The 11,426-nt window shown below is 41.2% G+C and overlaps 2 protein-coding genes across 2 annotated transcripts in view; one reads left to right on the top strand and one right to left on the bottom strand.

The window, feature by feature from the left end:
- WDR70 (WD repeat domain 70) overlaps window positions 1-11,426 on the bottom strand; it is a 383,095-nt gene that overhangs the window by 92,025 nt on the left and 279,644 nt on the right. The gene's annotated exons all lie outside the window — the stretch shown is intronic.
- Window positions 9,633-10,291, top strand: LOC105513501 (replication protein A 14 kDa subunit). Its single transcript, XM_011944377.1, has one exon. The coding sequence runs from the start codon at window positions 9,646-9,648 to the stop codon at window positions 10,009-10,011; it is 366 nt and encodes a 121-aa protein (XP_011799767.1). The 5' UTR covers window positions 9,633-9,645; the 3' UTR covers window positions 10,012-10,291.

The following is an 11,426-nucleotide window of genomic DNA, read 5'->3' as shown; positions in this document are numbered from 1 at the left end:
TACTCCTTATACGAAGATTAATTCAAGATGGATTAGAGACTTAAATGTTAGACCTAATACCATAAAAACCCTAGAAGAAAACCTAGGTAGTACCATTCAGGACATAGGCATGGGCAAGGACTTCATGTCTAAAACACCAAAAGCAATGGCAGCAAAAGCCATAATTGACAAATGGGATCTAATTAAACTAAAGAGCTTCTGCACAGCAAAAGAAACTATCTTATGTTTAAAAACTCCGATCCCCGAATGCTCAAAGAGACTGATTTGAGTAATAATAAAACTCCGGTCTCCCACACAGCTGGCTCTGCATGAACTATTCTTTCTCCATTGTAATTCCTCTGTCTTGATAAATCGGTTCTGTCCAGGCAGTCCTTCAAACTATCTGCTAGTGGCAAGCACTGCTTTGGCTCAGGGCCACAGGCCAGATACTACATTCTGATATATGGCAAAAACTATCTGCCACTGACAGAGGGTCAGGAAGCCCTCCTATACCTTATGCCTTCACAGAGACAAAGAAAGCGTTTGCTCTGACCCCCTGCAGACACAAAGCAACATTCAGCTGCCATCAAGACAAGGGGCAGTAAATCCTCCTATGTTCTAGAGCCATAGTATCCAATGCTGTAGCCACCTGCCACATATATTGAGATCACTAAAAACGGCTACTGTGATTAAGAAACTAAATTTTAATTTTAACTAAGTTACATTTAAATACAGTTGTCCCTTACTATCTGTGGGGACTGCTTACAGGACTTCCTGTGGATAACAAAATCTGAGGATGCACAAGTCCCATATATAAAACGGTATAGTATTTGCATGTAACCTATGTACATTCTTCTATACACTTTAAAACATCTCCAGATTATTTATAACCCTAATACAATGTAAATGTTATATAAATAGTTGTTACACTCTATTTTTTAATTTGTGGGGTTTTTTAATTGTTGTATTATATGTTTTTCTGAATATTTTCAATCTGTGGTTGGTTGAATCTGCAGATGCAGAACCTGAAAATATGTTGGGCCAACTGTAGTTACATATATGGGACAACACAGATCTACATGCTTCAATTAAAAAGCAAAAGTTGTTATATGAGATTTTAAAAAGCAAGAGTCAACCATAGACATCTCTAAAAACCTTACTGAAGATTAGTTTAAAAGAACACAAAAAGATTTACCGGGCAAATACAGATCAAAAGAAACCTGGAGAAGCTATATATCAGACAAAGTAGACGCTCTAAAGAATAAGAAATGTTACCAGAAGTCAAGGTATGTAACATAATGATATAAGGGTCAATTCAGCAAAAAGATATAATGCTAAATGTGTATGTACCCAATAAGAGAGATTTAAAATACAGAAAAAAAAATTAACTGAAAGGAGAAATAGACACATCCACAACTATAGATGAGATTTCAATATTCCTCTCTCAGTAATTGATAAAATAAGACATAAAATCAGTAAAGATATAGGCCAACATGATCAACATATCAACCAACTTGACCTCACTGATATTGATAGGATACTCTATCCCCAAACAGAATACATATTCTTGCTAAGTATAAATGAAATATTTATTGAGATAAACTATATTTTGGATCAACAAACAAATCATTATAAATTTAAAAGTTTAAAATAATAGGAATTATGTTCCAAACTACAATGGGATTAAAATAGAACTCAATTAGCAATTGATTTCTATCAATTAACAGATTAATTAACAATCAACAGATTAATATTAGAAACCCAAAATATCTGGAAATTATACTGCACACTTCTAAATATTCCATAGTTCAAAAATAAATCACAAAAGTAGAAAATATTTTGACATAAATATTTACTCACTGAAAACATAAACATAAGATATCAAACTTTTGGAAGCTGTTATGAACTGAATGCTTGTGCCACTGAAAGGGACCAGGACAGCAAGGACCAGGGCTGCAAAACAACTCCCGAACTAACTTAGGCAAACAATTCCAGGAATCTAGAAAGCAGAACAGACCAGGTGAGCAGACCGGGAAAACAAGCCCTACCCCTACCCTACCCCTACCCTGCAAGCCCCTGATAAACGTCATCAGTGTTTCAAAATGTAACCGCCCTACCCCTACCCTACCCCTACCCTGCAAGCCCCTGATAAACGTCATCAGTGTTTCAAAATGTGACCGCCCTACCCCTACCCTACCCCTACCCTGCAAGCCCCTGATAAACGTCATCAGTGTTTCAAAATGTAACCGAAATACCAGAAATGGCGGGAACCGATCATAATCAGCCAAATCACCTTGTTCAAATGTCAGCCAATCCTAAGTCTGATGTGTACAAATTCCCCTATGACTCTGTACCTGTTTACCCCTGACTATAAAAATGCTGTCTAGAGCCCAGTTAAGGAACTTTCTCGCTCGTCTCATGACTAGTGAGGAAGTTCCAGGTTCGAACCTGTAATAAAGATCCTTGCCGCTTGGCTTTGACTCCGGACTCTGGTGGTCTTCTCTGGGGAATAAGCGGTCTGGGCATAACACCACCCAAAATTCATATGTTGAAGTTCTAACACCCAATGTTTTAGCATTGGAGGTAGGTGAGGCCTTTTGGAGGTAATTAGATTTAGATGAGTTCATGAGGATGGGCCACTATTGATGGAATTAGTGTCCACATAAGAAGAGGAAGACAGAGCCTGTCTCTCCCCACTCCACTCCATCTCTTTCAGTCACATGAGGATGCAGACAGCAAGCCCTCTGCAAGCTAGAAGGGGGCCTCTACTAGGCACCAAATCTGGGGGCACCTAGATCTTGAACTTCCCAGTCTCCAGAACTGTGAAAAATAAATATCTGTTATCTACCCAGTCTACAGTATTTTGTTATGAAAGACTGAGCTAAGATACAAAGCAGTGTTTAGAGAAGAATTTAAGGCATTTAATGTACACATTTGAAAAGATATTTCAAGTAAAATTCCTATGTTTCCACTTTAAGAAATTAGAAAATAATGAGCAAATAAGAAGGAAGAAAGTAACAAACAGTAGAAATAAAAAAAATAAAAATAAAAAAAGACAGGAAAACAGGTACAAAATCTACTGGTAACTGAAATTAAAAACATCATTTTCAAGAGTATCAAAAACATGGAATAAAAATCTATATCAAATTATGACTTCCACAGTTAATAACAAAGAAGTTACAACAAAAATGTCAGTGCTACTAGTTCATTGCAGTATGTTGCTAGGAAGTATTAATCCATTTTCTGACTCTAGAAGTATCTACCTTAAAATCTATATATAGTATATGCCACTGGGGAAGTAGAACATGTTTTTTTTTCCCTCAATAAATTAAATAATAACATTCCTGTAAATCATTTTCTAAGAACTGGTTGAAGGGAAAACGATAGAATGAATTGTGTACAGATCATTGAGACTCCTCCGACAGACAAAATATGATTAGTACTAAAGAGAACCTTCTAGCATGGAGATCAGGGATTAATTTGCATTTCTAGCATGGAGATCAGGGATTAATTTGCATTTGCCCAAATACAAACTGCCTAGGCCCCTTCTTCAGGCCCTCCCTTTAATTAAATGGTCTTCTAGTGGGACTTCAGACAAGCATTGAAAACAAAACTTCACATGTTTAATTTTGTATTAAAATAATACAAAACAGAAACCACAACTAGCAAATGGTTAGGTAAGGGAGGATGTTAGCCTATCATTCCTTTCAAAAATCTGGACTTTTGATCATTTTGGGGTTTCTGTATTATTCATTAACTCATTCATTCTCTAAACAGTTGGAGCACCTAAGCACTTTTGAAGCTGGGGCTAAACAGATGGCACCTATTTAGGGGACCTCACAGTGGAGTGCAGGAGTACTATATGGGCTTTCATACAGGCAGATTGGGAGGAGGAAGTGACTAATTCTGCCTAGGGAACAGCAATGTCCTTACAGAGGTGATAATATTTAAGGGCAGTTTTGAAAGATAACTAGAAGGTTGCCAGGCAAGGAAAGGGGCAACACATATTCTAGGCAGATGGAACATTATTTTCTAAGGCAAGGAGTGGGAAACTGCATACTGTGTTCAGAAATGACAACCAATTGCTTCGTAGCCTAATACTCATGCTGCTGTTTCTCAACATTATATATGACTACAGGTTTGTCAATAATGCAATTTCCACTAAAAAGGTATCTTTTGTGAATATGTGTCTTTTTAAACTAGCATCTACAGCTGACCTTTGAACAGCACAGGTTTGAACTCCAGGGTCTACTTATATGCAGATTTTGCCCCACCTGTGCCACCCCTGAGAAAGCAAGACCAAATTCTCTCCTCTTCCTTCCCCTCAAACTACTCAATGATGATGAGGATGCAAGACCTTTATAGTGATCCACTTCCACTTAATAAATATGTTTTTTCTTCCTTATGTTTTTCTTAATGACAATAACATTTTTCTTTAGCTTACTTTACTGTAAGAATATAGTACATAATACATATAACATACAAATTATGTGTTAATTGACTTTATTTATTGGTAAGGCATCTGGTTAACAATAGGTTACTAGAGGTTAATTTCTGTGAGTCAAAAGTTACACATTTATTTTTTATTATGTAGGAGTCAAAAGTATGGAGGAGGGGAAGTACATGGTATGGTTTGGAAACATTATACAGACTTGTTTGGATAGAATATAGAAAAGTAAAAGGCAAGGCACAGAAGACTTACTGGAGTCAGATTATCAAGGGTCTTAATGACAGGGCACAACTTGTACAATCCTACCAGATGGTCCTGCTCCAGTGGCAAAGACTAAAGGATTTCAACTGCAATATGCATCTGATGCCCAGGGTGACATCGGCTGAATGGTTCTCAACCTTTTTCATTATCAAGACAAGTTTAGTGCCAAACTCTCCAAATCATGATGTATAAATGACATGGAGAGGGAACTACCCAGAGATAAAAGACTCTCTCATTACCTTTTTGAAATTCATAGTAAGTAGCAGTTCACTCCTTTAATACTATGCCTCTATAAAAATGAAGGCCGGGGTGGCTGGCAAGATGGCTGAATAAGAATAGTTCCGGACAGCAGCTCCCAGTGAGATCAATGCAGAAGGTCGGTGATTTCTGCATTTCCAGCTGAGGTACCCGGCTCATGTCATTGGGACTGGTTAGACAGTGGGTACAGCCCACGAAAGCGAGCAGGAGCAGGGTGGGGTGTTGCCTCACCCAGGAAGCGAAAGGGATCAGGAAACTACCTCCCTTGGCCAAGAGAAGCCATGAGGGACCCTGCTGTGAGGAATGGTGCACTCCAACCCAGAGACTACGCATTTCCCATGGTCTTCACAACCCACAGACCAGAAGATTCCCTCAGATGCCCAGAACACCAGAGCCCTAAGTTTCAAGCACATAACTGGGTGGCCATTTGGGCAGACACCAAGCTAGCTGCAGAAGTTTCTTTTCATACCCCATACCCCGGTGGCACCTGGAATGTCAGAGAGACAGAATCGTTCACTCCCTGGGAAAGGGGGCTGAAGTCAGGGAACAAAGTGATCTAGCTCAGTGGATCCCACCCCCGCGGAGCTCAGCAAGCTAAGATCCACTGGCTTGAAATTTTCCCAACCTCATGGAGCTCAGCAAACTAAGATCCACTGGCTTGAAATTTTCCCACCCCCATGGAGCTCAGCAAGCTAAATTCCACTGGCTTGAAATTTTCCCAACCCCATGGAGCTCAGCAAGCTAAGATCCACTGGCTTGAAATTCTCACTGCCAGCACAGCAGTCTGAAGCTGACCTGGGACACTCCAGCTTGGTTGGGGGAGAGGCACCCTCCACTACTGAGGCTTGAGGAGGGGTTTTCCCCTCACAATTTAAACAAAGCCACTGGGAAGTTGGAACTGGGCAGAGCCCACCACAGCTCAGCACAGCAGCTGTTGCCAGTCTGCCTCTCTAGATTCCTCCTCTCTGGGCAGGTCATCTCTGAAAGAAAGGCAGCAACCCCAGTCAGGGGCTTATAGATAAAACTGCCATCTCCCTGGGACAGAGCACCTGGGGGAAGAGGCAGCTGTGGGCACAGCTTCAGCAGACTTAAAAGTTCCTGCCTGCCGGCTCTAAAGAGAGCAGATTTCCCAGCACAGCGCGCAAGCTCTGCTAAGGGACAGACTGTCTCCTCATGTGGGTCCCTGACCCCCATGTCTCCTGACTGGGAGACACCTCCCAGTAGGGGTCAACAGACACCTCATACAGGAGAGCTTCAGCTGGCATCTGACAAGTGCCCCCCTGGGATGAAGCTTCCAGAGGAAGGAACAGGCAGCAATCTTTGATGTCCTGCAGCCTCCGCTGGTGATACCCAGGCAAACAGGGTCTGGAGTGGACCTCCAGCGAACTCCAGCAGACCTGCAGAAGAGGGGACGCACTATTAGAAGGAAAACTAACAAACAGAAAGGAAGAGCATCAACATCAACAAAAAGGACGTCTGCACAAAAACCCCATCTGAAGGTCACCAGCATCAAAACCAAAGGTAGATAGATGCTCGAAGATGATTAAAAAAAAAAAAAGAAAGAAAGAAAAAGAAAAAAAAAACAGGGCAAAAAGGCTGAAAACTCCAAAAACCAGAACGTCTCTTCTCTTCTCAAAGATCACAACTCCTCGCCAGCAAGGGAACAAAACTGGATGGAGAATGAGTTTGACAAGCTGACAGAAGTAGGCTTCAGAAGGTGGGTAGTAATGAACTTCTCTGAGCTAAAAGAACACGTTCCAACCCAATGCAAGGAAACTAAGAACCTTGAAAAAAGGTTAGAGGAATTGCTAACAAGAATAACCAGTTTAGAGAAGAACATAAATGACCTGATGGTGCTGAAAAACACAGCACAAGGACTTCGTGAAGCATACACAAGTATCAATAGCTGAAACAATCAAGTAAAAGAAAGGATGTCAGAGACTGAAAATCAACTTAATGAAATAAAGCATGAAAACAAGATTACAGAAAAAAGAATGAAAAGAAATGAACAGAGCCTCCAAGAAATATGGGACTACATGAAAAGACCAAATCTACTTTTGATGGTGTACCTGAAAGTGATGGGGAGAATGGAATCAAATTGGAAGACACTCTTCAGGATGTTATCCAGGAGAACTTTCCCAACCTAGCAAGAGAGGCCAACATTCAAATTCAGGAAATACAATCATAAAGATACTCCTCCAGAAGAGCACTCCAAGACATATAATCATTAGATTCACCAAGGTCGAAATGAAAGAAAAAATGTTAAGGGCAGCAAGAGAAGAAAGGTTGGGTTACTCACAAAGGGAAATCCATCAGACTAACAGCAGATCTCTCTGCAGAAACACTACAAGTCAAAAGAAAGTGAGGGCCACTATTCAACACTCTTAAAGAATTTTCAACCCAGAATTTCATAACCAGCCAAACTAAGCTTCATAAGTGAAGGAGAAATAAAATCCTTTACAGATAAGCAAATGCTGAGAGATTTTGTCACCACCAGGCCTGCCTTACAAGAGGTCCTGAAGGAAGACTAAATACAGAAAGAAAAAACCAGTACTGGCCACTGCAAAAACATACCAAATTGTAAAGGCCATCAAAACCATGAAGAAACTGCGTCAATTAATGGGTAAAATAACCAGCTAGCATCATAATGACAGGATCAAATTCACACATAACAATATTAACCTTAAATGTAAACAGGCTAATGCCCCCATTAAAAGACACAGAGTGGCAAATTGGATAAACAGTCAAGACCCATCAGTGTGCTGTATTCAGAAGACCCATCTCATGTGAAAAGACACATATAGGCTCAAAATAAAGGGACGGATAAATATTTACCAAGCAAATGGAAAGCAAAAAAAAGCAGGGGTTGCAATCCTAGTCTCTGATAAAACAGACTTTAAACTAACAAAGATCAAAAGAAACAAAGAAGGCCATTACAATATGGTAAAGGGATCGATTAATGCAAGAAGAAGAGCTACCTATCCTAAATATATATGCACCCAATACAGGAGCACCCAGATTTATAAAGCAAGTTCTTAGAGACCAACAAAGAGACTCAGACTCCCACACAGTAACAGCGGGAAATATTAACACCCCACTGTCAATAGTACACAGATCAATGAGATAGAAAATTAACAAGGATATCCAGGACTTGAACTCAGCTCTGGACCAAGTGGACCTAATAGACATCTATAGAACTCTCCACCCCAGATCACCAGAATATACATTCTTCTTAGCACTACACTACCCTTATTCTAAAATTGACCACATAATTGGAAATAAAACACGTCTCAGCAAATGCAAAAGAACGGAAATCACAACAAACAGTCTCTCAGGCCACAGTGCAATCAAATTTGAACTCAGGATTAAGAAAATCACTCGGGGACAGGGGCGGGGGGTGCGGGGTGCACAAGATGGCCGAATAGGAACAGCTCCAGTCTCCAGCTCCCAGCATGAGTGACACACAAGACGGGTGATTTCTGCATTTTCAACTGAGGTGCCGGACAATCGGTGCTGGTCAGCTGGTGCAGCCCAACAAGCAAAAGCTGAAGCAGGGCGAGCCATTGCCTCACCCGGGAAGCGCAAGGGGGAAGGGAATCCCTTTTCCTAGCCAAGGGAAACTGAGACACACAACATCTGGAAAATCGGGTAACTCCCACCCTAATACTGCGCTTTACCAAGGGTCTTAGCAAATGGCACACCAGGAGATTATATCCCACACCTGGCCCGGAGGGTCCCACGCCCACGGAGCCTCCCTCACTGGTAGCACGGCAGTCTGAGATCTAACTGCAAGGTGGCAGTGAGGCTGGGGGACGGGCGCCCACCATTGCTGAGGCATAAGTGGGTAAACAAAGCCACTGGGAAGCTTGAATAGGGTACAGCCCACTGCAGCTCAAGGAGGCCAGCCTGCCTCTGTAGACTCCTCCTCTAAGGACAGGGCACAGCTAAACAAAAAGCAGCAGAAACCTCTGCAGAGGTAAATGCCCCTGTCTGATACCTTTGAAGAGAGCAGTGGATCTCCCAGTACAGAGGCTGAGGTCTGAGAATGGACAGACTGCCTGGTCAAGTGGGTCCCTGACCCCTGAGTGGCCTAACTGGGAGACATCCCTCACTAGGTGCAGGCTGACACCTCACACCTCACATGGCGGGGTACATCCCTGAGACGAAGCTTCCGGAGCAAGAATCAGACAGCAACACTCACTGTGCAGCAATATTCTATCTTCTGCAGCCTCCACTGCTGATACAGGCAAACAGGGTCTGGAGTGGACCTCAAGCAAACTCCAAAAGACCTACAGCTGAGGGTCCTGACTGTTAGAAGGAAAACTAACAAACAGAAAGGACACCCAAACCAAAACCCCATCAGTACGTCACCATCATCAAAGACCAAAGGCAGATAAAGCCACAAACATGGGGAAAAAGCAGTGCAGAAAAGCTGGAAATTTAAAAAATCAGAGCACATCTCCCCCTCCAAAGGAACACAGCTCATCACCAGCAACAGAACAAAGCTGGACAGAGAATGACTTTGATGAGTTGAGAGAAGGCTTCAGTCGATCAAACTTCTCAGAGCTAAAGGAGGAACTACATAACCAGTGCAAAGAAACTAAAAACCTTGAAAAAAGAATGGATGAATGGATAACTAGAATAATCAATGCAGAGAAGACCTTAAAAGAACTTATAGAGAGTCTTGGACCATAATCATGGTGGACATGATGGAGTTACCGAGGTCGCGCATCAACGCCGGCATGCTAGCTCAGTTCATCGACAAGCCTGTCTGCTTCATAGGGAGGCTGGAAAAGATTCATCCCACTGGAAAAATGCTTATTTTTTCAGATGGAGAAGGAAAAAATGGAACCATCGAGTTGATGGAACCCCTTGATGAAGAAATCTCTGGAATTATGGAAGTGGTTGGAAAAGTAACTGCCAAGGCCACCATCTTGTGTACATCTTATGTCCAGTTTAAAGAAGATAACCATCCTTTTGATCTTGGACTTTACAATGAAGCTGTGAAAATTATCCATGAGTTCCCTCAGTTTTATCCTTTAGGGATTGTGCAACATGATTGATCATGATGGATTTTCATACAATTGCAAACGAGCTATATTAAAGACTATTAAAGGACGCCCCTCTTGTTTGAGGGAGAGATTTCTGTGCTTTCTCATATTTAATTTACTCTTTTTAAGATATTCCAACCTAGAGTTTTTGATGGAACTGATATATTGACAGTTCTCACCTAAGTCCTTTTATAAAGAATTGCTACTCCAATATATGGTCAGATTAGATGCAAGAATGAAGCAGTTGTCTGAGTACAGGTTTCTATTTTATTAATAAAAACTAAAATGGTACATAAAAAAAAAAAGAACTGATAGAGATGAAAACCATAACACGAGAACTACGTGACAAATGCACAAGCTTCAATAACCGACTCGATCAACTGGAAGAAAGAGTATCAGCCATTGAAGATCAAATGAATGAAATGCAGCGAGAAGACAAATGCAGAGAAAAAAGAGTAAAAAGAAATGAACAAAGCTTCCAAGAAATATGGGATTATGTGAAAAGACCAAATCTATGTCTGATTGGGGTGCCTGAAAGTGAGGGGGAAAATGGAACCAAGTTGGAAAACACTCTGCAGAATATCATCCAGGAGAACTTCCCCAACCTAGGAGGGCAGGCCAACATTCAAATTCAGGAAATACAGAGAACACCACAAAGATACTCCTCAAGAAGAGCAACTCCAAGACACATAATTGTCAACTACACCAAAGCTGAAATGAAGGAAAAAATGTTAAGGGCAGCCAGAGAGAAAGCTCGGGTTACCCACAAAGGGAAGCCCATCAGACTAACAGCAGATCTCTCAGCAGAAACTCTACAAGCCAGAAGAGAGTGGGGGCCAATATTCAACATTCTTAAAGAAAAGAATTTTCAACCCAGAATTTCATATCCAGCCAAACTAAGTTTCATAAGTGAAGGAGAAATAAAATCCTTTACAGACAAGCAAATGCTTAGAGATTTTTGTCACCACCAGGCCTGCCCTACAAGAGATCCTGAAGAAAGCACTAAACATGGAAGGGAACAACCAGTACCAGCCATTGCAAAAACATACCAAAATGTGAAGTCCACTGATGCTAGGAAGAAACTGCATCAACTAGCGAGCAAAATGACCAGCTAATATCATAATGACAGGATCAAATTCACACATAACAATATTAACCTTAAATGTAAATGGATCAAATGGTCCAATTAAAAGACACAGACTGGCAAATTGGATAAACAGTCAAGACCAATCAGTGTGCTGTATTCAGGAGACCCATGTCATGTGTAGAGACACACATAGGATCAAAATAAAGCAAAGGAGGAAGATCTACCAAGCAAATGGAGAACAAAAAAAAGCAAGGATTGCAATCCTAGTCTCTGATAAAACAGACTTTAAACCATCAAAGATCAAAAGACACAAAGAAGGCCATTACATAATGGTAAAGGG

Source organism: Colobus angolensis, unplaced genomic scaffold (assembly GCF_000951035.1).
Source record: "Colobus angolensis palliatus isolate OR3802 unplaced genomic scaffold, Cang.pa_1.0 Scaffold230, whole genome shotgun sequence".
Lineage (NCBI taxonomy): Eukaryota > Metazoa > Chordata > Mammalia > Primates > Cercopithecidae > Colobus > Colobus angolensis.
The sequence above is the reverse complement of the archived record's forward strand: the minus strand, read 5'-3'. Positions and strand labels throughout refer to the sequence as shown.

Bases quoted from the DNA above. Each gene is read 5' to 3' on its own strand.
- LOC105513501 (XM_011944377.1), top strand. From the start codon at position 9,646: ATGGTGGACATGATGGAGTTACCGAGGTCGCGCATCAACGCCGGCATG.